This window comes from Bos grunniens, chromosome 13 (assembly GCF_055505025.1).
Source record: "Bos grunniens cultivar Pamir isolate PY7600 chromosome 13, Bosgru_T2T1.0, whole genome shotgun sequence".
NCBI lineage: Eukaryota > Metazoa > Chordata > Mammalia > Artiodactyla > Bovidae > Bos > Bos grunniens.
The window spans coordinates 20,927,303-20,941,596 of NC_141177.1; the positions used below are offsets into that span (position 1 = coordinate 20,927,303).

Below are 14,294 nucleotides of genomic sequence, written 5' to 3' on the forward strand. Positions count from 1 at the left end.
TTATTAACAATGCCTACTGGATACCACGCTCTTTCTGCTTTGTTTTTAAATCCACTCATCAGCTTGGCAGTGTTTATAATCTCCTTTCACTTGGGAAGAACCCGAGGCTCAGAGAGGTGGAGCCAGTTGACCCCGAACTCACAGTTGCTAAGAGAATACCCAGGATTTGAGCCCAGATCAGGCCCGTCCTCTTCGTCACATCATTCTGGGCAGCAGGTTCTGCCAGTGTGACAAGGGAGCAGAGTAGAAGCTCTCAGAGACTCACAGAGGCCATCAGGCTGCAAGGGCCCCTCTGGCCACAATTTTCTGACTTGCTCACAAGGACTTGCTCACAATTTTCTGACTTGCTCACAAGGGTCTGCAGCTTCTCCAGGATCCCCTGACCAGACCTGCTGGTGCTGCAGGCTAGAGTGTGGTGCCCTCTCCTGTAAGGCTGCAAAGGGAGTCCCCTCACTACTTTCCCAGGCTGTGACTTAGCCTTGTGGTTCCTAACATAATCCACATCCAGGCTTTCAAAGTAACTGTGGACTCATGGGCACAGCTGAGGGTCACAAGGAGCCAGGGCAAGAGAGTGACACAGAGAGAAAAACGCAGAGAGGGAAGGAAGGAAACAGTTGAGCAGCTGAGGAGGGAGAGGAGAGACAGAGAAGGAAGACGACTGATTAGTACCTGCTGTGAGCATCCTGTTTGCCACCCACAGAGATACTCAGTACTGCGGCCTCAGAACTTCTGGCCATTAGGATTCTAGAACAGTGGAAGCCTAGAAGGTCCAAATCTGAGAGCCAGAGGTCACTAGGACCCTAAAACCTCAGACTACTAGAATCCTAGAACCTTAAAGAATCTAGACTTTTAACATTCCAGAACACTATTCCCTTAGAAACCTTGACCTCTTGAGCCTGAAACTTTATAGAGTGAAATGGGGCCCTGGGAACCATAGAGAAGTGTTTTTGTGCTTTTCACAGTTTTGTGTGTCTACAGTTACCCGAAGGTGCTGTTAAAATGCAAATTAGCAAGCAGGTCTGGGGTAGGACCTAAGAGTCTGCATTTCTAATGAGTGTCCATGGAAGGTCAGTGCTGCTGGTCTGAGGAACACACTTTGAGCAGTGACTCAAGTTCAGTAAATCACAGAACAACATGGAGGACTTTTTAAAATATAAATCCAGATTCCCAGCCTCCTTCCAGAATGACTAATACAGAATATTTGGAATTTGGGGCACATGGTACATATGGTTTTCTTATATGATACATGTGAATCTGAACTATGATGTGTATAGTTTTTGTATTTAAATGAATTAAAATTGTGTTGAATGAAGGAATATGAGTAAAAATCCTACTGCCAGTCCGTGGTTATGGTAAATGTTTCAAGTGTGGGACCATTGATTTCAGCTAATGTCAGGCCCCTGCTCATCTCCCAGGCCAGGCTGAGTGAAGGGGGGCAGGGAGCAACTGACTGTCCCAAGGAAGATGGCCCCTCAGAAAGGAAGGTCCCTAAGAGTACAGCCCAGCCAGGAAAAGTCACCCCTCCCCCCACCAGGCCTGGCTCTGCACCCCCAGGAGTGGACAATTCACCTCGTGGTGCATTACCAGGGACAACAGCTCATTCACGAGGTTGACTGCAAAGTCCACAACCCCACTGAGCAGTCCAATGCCCCTGGATAAGAAAGGAAACTGATAAAGGTCGGTGATCTCCCTGGTGCTATAGGCTAGGCAGGGTCTAGCGGGGCCCAGGCATTTGGACTCACATGCCAGTCTTTCCAAGTGCTGGCCAATCTTTTACTTTGCAGTTCTGTAGGCAAACCTATGGTCAGATCGCTTGTTGAGGCAGGATGCTCTGACCTCTGCTCGTGGCTCAGCCTTGTTGCTTGCCAAGGCCAATCTGCTCCATCCTTCAGCTTCCGGACCATTTCTCCGCTTCCAGCCAGGAGCAGGATCAGCCTTTCTCCTTCCATCCTCTTCCCTGGACTAAACATGTTCTTTCAAGCACACAGTTTAAGATGTAGATTTGGTGGGTTACTGAAGATCAGCAGTTTAAATGGAGAGGATTCAGTTTTCAAATCTCATTTTTCAAATTTCCCAGTGGGTGGATGATGATTTGGGGACACTCTGCAGGACCTGATCTACCCAGCACGGTGAGAGAGATGCCGTGTTGATCATTCCTGCATTCTTCCACCACCACCTTGGCGATATCAGGCTCTTAATCAGTTTCAATGCTGAAACTATACTGGAGGACCAAGTTGAGGGCCAAGACAACAATCTCACCCAACACAGGCCTGCAGGGAAATAGATTCACAGTGAACAGAGGTGGAGAAGTCTCTTCACATTTCCCACTTTAGTCTCTCTCTTGTGTGGACGTTATATGAAATGTCTATGGACAAGGACAGGCCTGGTGTGCTGCGGTCCATGGGGTCACAAAGAGCTGGATAGGACTTTAGTGGCTGAAAAACAAATGGACATTGTGAATACTATCTGTTTTCTTTATGGAATCTACATTCTTACAGTAGGAATTTCTTCTCCTGGCCTCAAGGGTTTGGCTCATGTGACATTTCTATAGATTATCACAGCGATGATTAAAAAAAAAAAAAGAACATTTAAGGTATTTTTCCTGGATTAATCCATTTAATCTCTACAGGAAGACCATTTGAATAAAGTACTATCATTATCTCTGTTTTCAGAATGAAGAAACATGTGGTACAGAGAAGTTAATTAGCTATCTCAAAATCTCATAACTAAAGTGATAAAGTCATAGTGCACTTTAATTAATAAATACTCTTTTACACACCCTCATTTTTCTATCTTGTTGTATTTTCAATGTAACTAAAATACTTAGAAATTGTATTTTCCATATAATTTTCACATGTTTTTCATTAAATACTGTACACTATATGGCCTGTTCTGGTCACTGCTGTTTTAAGAGTATCTTGAGAGGAAAAATGATGTTGGAATAAGTGTTCATGTCTTCTCATTTCTCAAGTTTTATAATTACATGTGTTATTATTTTAAATATGGAGGATTTTTTTAAAAGAGAGACTTGGTTATGGGAAAAGTTTCTTAGAACATTTTAAAGGTGGGGATTCTAGAGCTGCAAAGGCCTCCTTATTTTACAGATTGGGAGACTAAGGTAGCAGGGTGGAAAAGTGCCTGATTTCAGATTGGAGACCTATTGGCCATACCTCACTGTGCCTCCCAAACCTGATTCTAAGGCTACTCACAGGTTCACGACGCCTTCAGCAGTGATGGGGATCCTCACATTAGCCTTGTTTTCAGAAGTTGCTTCGAATATGATATCCAGAATGTGGAGGTTACTGATACTCACCCTATACAAAACCCACAATTCACCCTTGTCGTTCCTCCTGACAGCCATTGCTGGGCTCTTCTCTATGCCAGCCTCGTGCTCAGCATTTGAGCCTCATGGACCTTGCCTGCTTTGGTCTCATGAGAGCCATGCTCAGGGGTTGGATTCTCTCCATTGGATGGCATGGCCGACTGAGGATCAGACAGCTGTGATTTCCCTCAAGACGCTAAGGGTGAATATGTGCCAGAACCAGAATTTTTTTTTTTTTAATTGATATATATAGTTGCTTGACAATGTTATGTAGGTTCAGGTGTGGGGCTACCATGGTGGCTCAGAGGTTAAAGAGTCTGCTTGCAATGCAGGAGACCTGGGTTTAATCCTGGGTTTGGGAAGATCCCTGGAGAAGGAAATGGCAACCCACTCCAGTATTCTTGCCTAGAGAATTCATGGACAGAGGAGCCTGGTGGGCTACAGTCTGTGGGGTGATAAAGGGTCAGATCAAATGAGCAACTAACACTTCCACTTTTCATTAGGTTCAGGTGTACAGCAAAGTGATATATATCTGAATATATATATATATATATATATAGAGAGAGAGAGAGAGAGAGAGAGGTATTTTTATTTCAGATTCTTTACCCTTATAAGTTATTACAAAATATTGAGTATAGTTCCCTGTGCTATATAGTAGTAGGTCCTTGTTGGTTGTCTATTGCGTATATAGTAGAGTATGTATATTTATGCCAAACTCCTAATTTATCCTCCACACTGCTTTCCCTTTTGGTAAACATGAGTTGTTTTTTTTTTTTTTTCTTTTCCTTTTTTTATGTCCATGAGTCTTTTTGTATAAGTTCTTTAGTATCATATTTTAGATTCCATAAATTAGTGCTATCTATGATATTTGTCTTTGTCTGAAATTAAAAGATGCTTACTCCTTGGAAGAAAAGTTATGACCAATCTAGATAGCATATTCAAAAGCAGAGACATTACTTTGCCAACAAAGGTCCATCTAGTCAAGGCTATGGTTTTTCTAGTGGTCATGTATGGATGTGAGAGTTGGACTGTGAAGAAGGCTGAGCGCCGGAGAATTGATGCTTTTGAACTGTGGTGCTGGAGAAGACTCTTGAGAGTCCCTTGGACTGCAAGGAGACCCAACCAGTCCATTCTGAAGGAGATCAGCCCTGGGATTTCTTTGGAGGGAATGATGCTGAAGCTGAAACTCCAGTCCTTTGGCCACATCGTGCGAAGAGTTGACTCATTGGAAAAGACTCTGATGCTGGGAGGGATTGGGGGCAGGAGGAGAAGGGGACGACAGAGGCTGAGATGGCTGGATGGCATCACTGTATCGATGGACATGAGTCTGAGTGAACTCTGGGAGTTGGTGATGGACAGGGAGGCCTGGCGTGCTGCGATTCATGGGGTTGCAAGGAGTCGGACATGACAGAGCGACTGAATGGAACTGACCTAGTTCATTTACTATGATTATCTCTACATCCATCCACTTGTTGCTGCAAATGTTATTATTTCATTCTTTTTTTTTTTAACAGGACAAATCCACACTGTTATTTATTTTCAAGAAGTTTAAATTCTCGAAGGGTACAGCATCACACGAATTCTGTGTCCAATGGCCTTAGCAGGAAGGTTGCTTCGGAATTTGGCACAAACCATGCCACTGTTTCCATGAGCTCGAGTTATCTTTCCCCAGATTACTCTGGTTTTGTTAGGTTTTCCACCAGGAGTTTCTGTGTTGTTCTTTGCTTTGTACTCATAAGCACATCTCTTGCCTAAATAGAATTCAGTTTCATCTCGAGCATATACACCTTCAATTTTCAGGAGAGCAGTGTGTTCCCTTTGGTTCTGTAGACCCCGTTCATAGCCAGCAAAAATGGTCTTGGACCACAGCCTTCCAGACATATTTGTCATTTTAGAAGTCCCATTCCCCGCAGGCCTTCACAGGGTCCAAGATGGTTGAAAGAGCTATTTCATTCTTTTTTATGCAGAGCCAGAATTAGAACCCAGAACTGCTTGATTCCCAAACTTCACGTGTGGGCCACCTACATGGTATGAATTCTAGTTTCCTCTCTCTTGAGGCCATTCAGACTTTTATACTCACTTATATTCAGAGAAGAAAAGTCTTATTCTTGGGGAAGGGGATTTTAGGCACCAGCAAACATGTAGAGGTAAAGGTGAAGAGAACCTTCATCCTGACCCTGATATCACAGAATAGAAAGCCTAAGCCCGTGAGATACCTGGACAGCCCCCGCAGCCCTCTAATTTTCCCAAGCTCTGGTGGAGTTGGCCTCAGACCACTTCTGCTCTGTAAGAATATGCAAGGTTTATTCATCTTCCCTGGTGGCTCAGTTGGTAAAGAATCCGCCTGCAATGTGGGAGACCTGGGGTTGATCCCTGGGTTGGGAAGATCCCCTGGAAGAGGGCATGGCACACCCCTTCAGTACTCTTGCCTGGAGAATCCCCATGGACAGAGGAGGCTGGCAGGCTACAGGCCATGGGTGTGCAAGAAGTCAGACATGATGAGCAACTAAAGCACAGCAGAGCACAGCACTCCAAGAGGAACCTTTTTCCACATGAGTGACTCAACAAACTATGGGCTTCCCTGGTGACTCAGCTGGTAAAGAATCTGCCTGCAATGTGGGAGACAGAGGGGTTTGTGTTAGGAAGATCCTGTGGGGAAGGGAATGGCTAGGCACTGCAGTATTCTGGCCTGGAAAATTCCATGATCTGTATGGTCTGTGGGGTCGTAAATAATTGGACACAACTAGGTGACTTTCAGTTTCACTTTTTGGCCTTTGATATTAAACTTATGTCCCCAAAGAGATGTATTCTCTTTTTTGGGAACAAATATCTCCAAATGAGGCATCAACTCATCCTGTAAGCCTTTAAAAATTCCATAAATGAGATGCAGTTGGGGGACTGGAGGAGACGGACACAGGTGACTCAGAGGTCTCTGCTGGTGCCAAGGGGGCACCCATTTGGGCTTCCTGGACCAGATGTTCCAGGTTGACAGGGCCCAATGCACCAGGGCTAACAACCAACTCCAACAGCAGTAGTCGAGGAATAAACATATCCAAGTCCAAGGAATATCTTGCCCCACCAGCTGGCCTCAATGTGCCCTGACCTTCCCTGCGGATGCGAAGACTGGGCTCCTGTCCTTGTGAGACCTAGGGCAGTCACCGTCCTTCCCTGAACCTCAATATCCTCAACCGGAAAACGAGGTTTTCCATACCTATTAAGTGTGTTGTCGCGAGCACCAATGGTGAAGTGCACCTGCAGCGCCAAGCCATTCGCGCGGGTCACAGTCTCCCTAGACTTTCCAGCAAAGAGGGTAAAATGACGACCTCTACGCTCTCCTGTGGCTTTGATGTCTGTTATGTTTCCAAAGTGGTTGTGTGACTGTCGTGTAGGCATCAGAATGGAGGAGGAAGATATAAGTCTACAAATGTGTTGTCAGGACTCCCTGTGGATTTGAATGGCAGGAGCTGACTCACATTGGCTTCAATAAAAATAAAAATAAGAAGTGAGAAATGTATTTGAACTGAAATTTTTGTGGCAAGGAGGACTTCAGGCATACTTGGATCAAGGCATTATAACAATACATTGTCTCATCCCCTTTGTACAGCTTCTTTTTCTAGTGAACTTTGCCAAAATATTTGTATATAAATACTATCTTGAGGACAAAGCAGACCCAGGCAACATGTGAAGACTTAAAGCCCCCTGTGAATCATAAGATCTAGCTAAGGGTTTTTCATTTCTTTTACATTCTCAAAGCACCAATATTAGTTTGGTTAATATTTTCAATTATTTTTCTCTTCTTATTTAATTCACTCCTGCTGTAATCTTTATTGTACTCTTTCAGTGGTAACTTAGGGCTTAGTTATTCTTCTTTTTCTAATCCCTAAGGTACAGAGGTAGGTTGTTTATTTGGGTTTTTCTTGCTTCTTTATGTAGGCATTTATTGCTACTCTTCCTAATATTTTAATACTAGGGGTATAATGTACAACATGATGACTATAGCTAGCAGTGATGTATGATATATAGAAACTTTGTTAGCAAATTCTAAGAGTTCTCATCACAAGGAAAAATTGTTGTTCTTTTTCCTTTATTTTTTATTGTGTCTATATGAGAACTTGAATGTTAGCTGAACCTATTGTCATAATCACTTCATGGTACACAGAAATCAAACTGTTGGCTTCAACTTATACAGTGATGAATGTCAATTTTTTTCTTACCAAAAATATGGGAAAAAGATGACTAAAAAAGTGTAAACCTTTTTTATGAGAGCTGACACTTCCTGAGCCCTCCGTCTGTATGGGACAATGATGACGAGGTAGCTTGGGTAGACCTACCAGCTGGAAAACATGGTCTGTTTGTTGGGGAGACAATGAGGAGTGGCCCCCACTTACCAGGAGACAGCTCCTGAGCAGAGTCTTAGGGCTGAGGAGGATTGAGAAGCTGGAAGGAGGGAAGGAATGATGACCAGGTGGATGGAACAGCCTGGACAAAGGCTCAGCACTGACCCAAGTGGGCTACTGCTCAAGAGAAGTCCTGAATTGTGAGACCTCCTTGTGTACTGTTCTGGGAGTTGGGATTGTCAGAAAATAAGATGGAGAGGAAAACTCTCATCTCTTTGCTATGGCCAGCAGGGGAAGAACCAGCTCTGACTTCAAATGGAATCCAGTTTTGCCTCCGACAGGCTGTGTTGCCCTGGAGAAGTCATTTCACCTCTCTGAGATTCAGTTGTCATGCCTACTCCAAGAACCATTCACTGCATCACTCAGTAGAAACCAGAATTGAGTGAGATACAGTGTATAAAAATTTAATACAGAATTTCTGAACACCATGTAGCAGGGATTCCAGTGTGAGAGGCTGACATTCATCTTGTGCTCACCAGTGTCAGACTCTGGTAAAGCACTTTCCACTCATTGACTCATTTAATTCTCACATCAACACAACGGGGGAGATTTTGCTGTTAACTCCATTGGGCTGGTTTGAGGACTGGTTCTGAGAGGTTAAGTAAGCTGCCTGAGATCACACAGCTGGCAACGGCAGAGACCAAGTCAAGCTCAGCTCTGTCCAACCTCTCACCTCACGTGTGTCAGCAGCCCCGGCACAGCCTGAACTGATGTCTCTTGGGAGAGCCCGTCCAAGGCCCCTCCAGCTGCCCCAGGGGCTCTAGGACCCCCTGTGGTGACTTGACCTTGTGAGGCATCCTTCAGACAGAAGGCCCTTGAGTGAAGCAGCGCTGGTTCAGGACTCCGTGTGACCCTGGCCTCTCTTAACCAGAGTCTCCCATGAGGACGAGAGCTGGTTTTTCCCTCACAGAATTGCACACAGCACTGAGATGGCTCCTTGGCAACATGGGCAAATGTTCCCTGGTCCTCTTGGCAGGAAAGTCAGATGGCCTCCTGGACAGGAGAGGCGGGGGTCCCTGAGGTGATAGCCTGGGTCCATCTTCTGCAGCGGTGACACGGCTGTGAGTAAAGGGCTCTGTGCTCCAGGCTCCAAGGCAAAGGGGAAACTGAGGACTTGCACTTTGAGAAGGGCCCCGAGAGAAAACTCATCAGTCCTGGGTGGGAGAGATCAAGGCCAGGACAGCGGGACCTGCTGGGGGCTGGGGAGAGGTGGCTGAGTAGTGGAAGGTGGGTCGTCTCCTCTCTGAGCAAGGGATCCCGCACCCATGGGTTTAAAACCTGGTCCTGCCAGTTGTTACCCTGTAACCTCAATATGTCACTTGTCCTTATGAGCCTCAGTTTCCTCATCTGTCCAATGGGGACGAGATTGGTGTCTCCTGCAGAAGGGTCCTATGAGGAGGTCATGAGGTCAGGTGTGCTGGTGAAGGCAGCCCTCCACCATGGAGGTGGTGTTAGCAGAAGCAGAGTGAGGCTGTCTTCATGTGACCTTGGGTCACCTTCTTGCCCATCCTGGGCCTCAGTGTTCCTATTTTTTAAGACACGGAAGAGGGGTTGCATTATGCCCAAATTTCCTTCCAGCTACGGATCCAGGCCTCTGCTGCCCTTATTGCCCATACCTCGCCTTCCCTGAAATCCTAGTGGAAGGAGTGCAATGGGCCACACAGGATGCAGAAATGGCTCTTTATTGCTGGGGGTGGAGGGTGACGAGCATAGTGTGTCCTGATTGTAGGGAGGAGTATCTGAGAGTGTCCTTTGACTGGGCTCAGTTGTCACTCCTGGGGGATGGTGGCATCACTGACCATCTCAGAGGGAGACGGTACAGAGATTCAGCCACGTCCCCGGGGACCAATCTGGAAGGAGACCCTGGTGTGAGACATGGACACCCCAGGGACCTTACCGGCTCATGTGTTCACTGGACACAGTTGCAGGAGTGGTTCCACACAAGCCCTGCGAGCTCTGAGGCTCGGGGAGGGGCTGGCACCTGTGGTTTGGGGTCTCCCTCTGGCGCCTGGCACTGAGCCCTCCTCATCCCCTCACCCTTCCACCCCCTCACCTTAGCAACAATGGCCAATGTGAAAAGACTGAGCAAGGCTCAGAGGAGCCAGGGTTCAGAGCTCAATGTATGATCAGGATCAGGGGTCAGACTGAGATGCAGGTCAGCGCTCTATCCATGACCAGTGGATAGAGGCTCAGTCAGGGCTCAGTCAGCAACTGGAGTGAAAGCTATGTCTGACTGTGTTCTAGGCTCAGTCAGAGAGCAGAATCAAATGCAGTCTGGGTGTGTGTCAAGAGTCAGGACTCGGTCTGTGACCAAGATCAGGGCTCAGTCTGCTAGAGAAGGAAAAGAAGCCAAACTTTGCTTCTGCTTCTCCACAGACCCCTGTGTGTGTGTCCGTGTGTGTGGCGGGGCGGGAGGAGGGGGTTGCTGCTTATCCTCCTTTAGCCCAGGGCCCAGAGCCCGGCCCTCACCAGCAGGCAGGCATCGCAGAGGCTTTCCTCATCTGTGCTCTTTATTTTGCCTCTGGGATTTCATAAAGTTCATCTGAAAGAACAAATAAGTAGCAGGTCTCAGGTTCCAGCACTGGAAGCTGAATAGAAATTAGACACTAAAGGCTGAAACCATCCAGCAGGTCAGACTTGACAGCCATGGGACCTCTCATATGTTACTCTGTCTCTCTGAGCCTCAGTTACTTCATCTGTAAAATGGGTATGATGATATTACGTATCCCTACAGGGTCATTGCAAGGATCCAGTGAGATAGTATATAAGAAGCACAGAGTGATGGCCCAATGAACTGGGTCTGTGGCTATTTTCTAGAAGAACTGCTCCAGGACTCTGACACTGTTACTCACCCCATTTCTGTTGCCCCCCCTCCCCAGCCCCAGTGACCCCAGTGTTGCCAGAGACCCAGGTCAAGAAGAGCTTCCAGGGTTTGGAGGTGAAGCCACAGCTCCTCATAAGAAATAAAAGGTGAGGGGCAGTGTTGATTAACAATGCCTACTGGATATTAAGCTCTTTCTGCTTTTTCTTTAAATCCACTCATCAGCTCGGCATTGTTTACAATCTCCTTTCACTTGGGAGGAACCCAAGGCTCAGAGAGGTGGAGCCAGTTGGCCCCACCACACAGTTGTTAAGAAAATATCCAGGATTTGAACCCAGATCTAGCCTGTCTTCTTTGTCACATCATTCTGGACAGCAGGTTCTGCCAGTGTGACAAAGGAGGGATAGAAGCTCTCAGAGGCCCACAGAGGCCATCAGTCCGCAGGGACACCTCCAGCCACACTTTCCTGACTTGCTCACAACGAAGGGTCCTCAACTTCTCCAGGGTCCCCTGACCAGACCTGCCGGTGCAGCTGGCATAGAGCAGCATGCCCTCCCCTGTAAGGATGCATAGGATGCCCCCTCACCATTTCCCCAAGCTGTGACTTAGTGATGTGGTTCTTAAGATAATCTGCATCCAGGCTTTCAAAGAAACTGCGGACCAGTGGGCACAGCTGAGGGTCACAAGGAGCCAGGGAAAGAGAGAGAGACACAGAAATGCAGGGAGGGAAGGAAAGAAAGAGGTTGGGAGGTGAGATGGGAGAAGGAAGAGGACTGGTTATTATCTGCTGTAAGCACCCTGCCCGCCACCCACAGAGATGCTCAGTACTGGGGGTCTCAGAACTTCTGACCCTTAGGATTCTAGAACAGTGGAAGCCTAGGAGGCCCAAATCTGAGAACCAGAGGACACTAGAATCCTAAAACTTTAGAACATTAGAATCCCAGAGCCTTGAAGAATCTAGACTTTTAACATTCCAGAACCCTATGCCCTTAGAAACCTTGACCTCTGGACTCTGAAACTTAATAGAGTTAAATGGGGCCCTGGGAATGATAGAGAAATGGTTTTGTGTTTTTCACACTTTTGTGCACCTACAGTTCCCTGAAGATGTTGTTAAAATGCAGATTACTGAGCAACAGTTCTGTGGTATGATCTGAGTCTCCGTTTCTCATGAATGTCCATGGGAGGTCAGTGCTGCTGGTCTGAGGAACACACGTTGAGCATGACTCAAGTTCAATAAACTGCAGAACAACATGGAGGACTTTTTTTTTTAATTAAGCCAGATTCCCAGCCCCCTTCCAGAGTTGAGTAATATAGAACCTTTCGAATTTTGGGCACATAGTATATATGGTTTCTTTATATGATGCACATGAATCTGAACTATGGTATGTACAGATTTCTTTTTACTTAAATGAATTAAAATTATGTTTAATGAAGAAAAATATTAGCTAAAAGGCCTACCGGCAGTCCATGGGTATGGTAAATTGTTCAAGTGTGGACCCAGTGATTTCAGCTCATATCAGGCCCCTGATCACCTCCTCCCCAGGCCAGGCTGAGTGAACGGGGCAGGTAGCAACTGATTGCCCCAAGGAAGTTGGCCCCTCAGAAAGGAAGGTGCCCAGAGAGTACAGTCCAGCCAGGGGAAGTCACACCTGCCCCCACCAGGCCTGGATCTGCACCCCAGGAATGGGGGACTCACCTCGTAATGTGTTACCAGGGACAATACTTCATTCACGAGGTTGATTGCAAAGTCCACAATCTCAGTGAGCAGTCCAATGCGCCTGGAGAAGAGAGGAAACTGATGAAGGTCGGTGAAGTTGGCAGAGCACCCAAGCAAGAGCAGTGGGAAGAGAGTGGAAGATGGTGGGGCACCGTGAAGCCGGGTGACTTGGGCCTCTCCCCAGTGGGATCATTACTTAGAACACCATGGTTGACCAGCAGCCCACTCCGATAGCTCATGAGAGTCTCATCACAACCCTGAGACCTCATTGATCCAAACATCCATTCTTCTATTCATCTACCCATTCTTCTATCCATCCATTCTTCCGTCCATCCATTCTTCTATCCACCCATCCATCTACCCATCCTTCCATCCATCCATGCGTCTAGTCATCCATTAATTCATTAACACATATTTAGAGAGCACCAACTCTGTGCTCAAAAGCAAGACTGACTGGTGACATACAGATGAACAAAGCACAAGCAGCTCCTAATGTGGTACCTGAATATTGGGTGGATAAAAGTTTCGTTTGGAGTTTTCTGCAAGAGCTTATGGAAAAACCCAAAAGACTTTTTGGCCTACCCAGTATTAACAGGTTTTCCTAAGGCTGACTCCTTCCCACCTTCAGCTCTCCACATAACTGTCACCTCCTCAGGGCAGCCCTTGTGACTGCTTGCCTAAGGGAGGGCTTTCTGTCATAGCGCCCTGTTTGGTGTTCTGTTCTGCCCAGGGATGATAGCAATCGAACATTTTCCATGTGGGTTCTTTACTGCTGCACTGAATGCTCCCCTGTCTGCTGTTCCTTCCAGAGACTAAGCTCCATGAGAACAAGCACCTTGCCGGCAGTCACCAGTACTTTCTTCTGAGCTCAGGATGGTGCCTGCCTGTATGGAGCAGCTGCTCCACACATTTTTGGCTGAAGGAATAAATGAAGTAAACTTACGATTGAATATTTAATGACAACTTGTGACAAGTAGTGAGAAGGGCAAGAGTAGAATCTTATGAGAGAGAAAGAGAGAAACCTTATTTTAGACCCAAAACGATGAGACAAACATGGAAATGGGATGCGGGAAAGGTGTCCTAGGTGCCTGAGCAACCCGTGCACAGGTCTTGAGTGGAAGGAGTTTGTCTGAGGCTCAGACCAAAAGCTAGCGGGTCCAGGGAAGAGTGGGCAAGATGTGGATCCAAATCAAGTAGAGCCTAGATGACCCTGAGAGGGCCTGAGATTGCATCCAAAGTGGAAAGAAGAGCCCCCTGAGAGTTTGGAGCAGCAGAGTGGAATCCCATTTTACAGACACGGACACTGAGACCCGGAAGGCAGGATGGTTTCCCTGGCTCTACAGGCTACTCAGTGTCCAGTAGGGCTCAGGCATTTGGACTGACATCTCAGTCTTTCCAAGTGCTGATAGGCTGCAGACCTATCCTATCTTTTACTTTGGGGGTCTTTAGGCAAAGCTGTGATCAGACACCTGTTGGGCAGGATGAACTGACCTCTGCTCATGACTCAGCCTTGTTACCTGCTAAGGCCAACTTGCCCCAGCCTTCAACTCCAGACTAGTTCTCTCTCAGCCAGAACCAGGATCAGCCTTTCTCCTTCCACCCTCTTCCTTGGGCTAAACATATTCTTTCAAGCACACAGTTTAAGATGTACATTTGGTAGGTTACTGAAGATCAGTGATTTAAATGGAGATGACACAGTTTTTAAGATGTCATTTTTGAGAATTTTTCAGTAAGTAGAGGATGGTTTGGGGACAATCTGAAATTAAGAGTCCATAGTAGACATTTACTATTCATCTTGCCCTCTCCTAGCTAGAGGCAGGAAGGTGAACACAGTGAATTATTATTATTATTGAGGGCCATTATGTAATATGAAATGGGTCAGTTCTTCAAGTAGACATAAGAATGCTAAATGTGCATGTATCTAATGACAGAGCTTCAAAAAGCATGAAGCTAAAACAGATGAAGCTGAAAGGTGAAATATAGCAATTTACAGGTATATTTGGAGAGGTCAGCACTCCGGTCTCAGTAAGGGGAAGA

General features: G+C 46.5%; 2 protein-coding genes and 1 pseudogene across 3 annotated transcripts in view; all 3 read right to left on the reverse strand.

Moving 5' to 3' along the window:
• Positions 1-4,808: 4,808 nt before the first annotated feature.
• On the reverse strand, positions 4,809-5,267 carry LOC147360394 (large ribosomal subunit protein eL33 pseudogene; annotated as a pseudogene). The gene has a single exon (XR_015138651.1). The product of XR_015138651.1 is annotated as a large ribosomal subunit protein eL33 pseudogene (transcript).
• A 178-nt stretch (positions 5,268-5,445) lies between these two features.
• Positions 5,446-14,294, reverse strand: part of LOC147360395 (short palate, lung and nasal epithelium carcinoma-associated protein 2A-like) — a 43,943-nt gene continuing 35,094 nt past the window's right edge. Inside the window, exons 5-7 of the mRNA XM_086335176.1 lie at positions 12,237-12,318; positions 6,512-6,616; positions 5,446-5,499 (exon numbers count right to left, since the gene is read on the reverse strand). Coding sequence (XP_086191302.1) covers positions 5,446-5,499; positions 6,512-6,616; positions 12,237-12,318 — 241 coding nt within the window. The remainder of the gene's footprint in view (positions 5,500-6,511; positions 6,617-12,236; positions 12,319-14,294) is intronic.
• Positions 9,391-14,294, reverse strand: part of LOC147360396 (short palate, lung and nasal epithelium carcinoma-associated protein 2A-like) — a 61,500-nt gene continuing 56,596 nt past the window's right edge. Inside the window, exon 8 of the mRNA XM_086330894.1 lies at positions 9,391-9,569. The gene's annotated coding sequence lies outside the window, so the exon portion shown is untranslated. The remainder of the gene's footprint in view (positions 9,570-14,294) is intronic.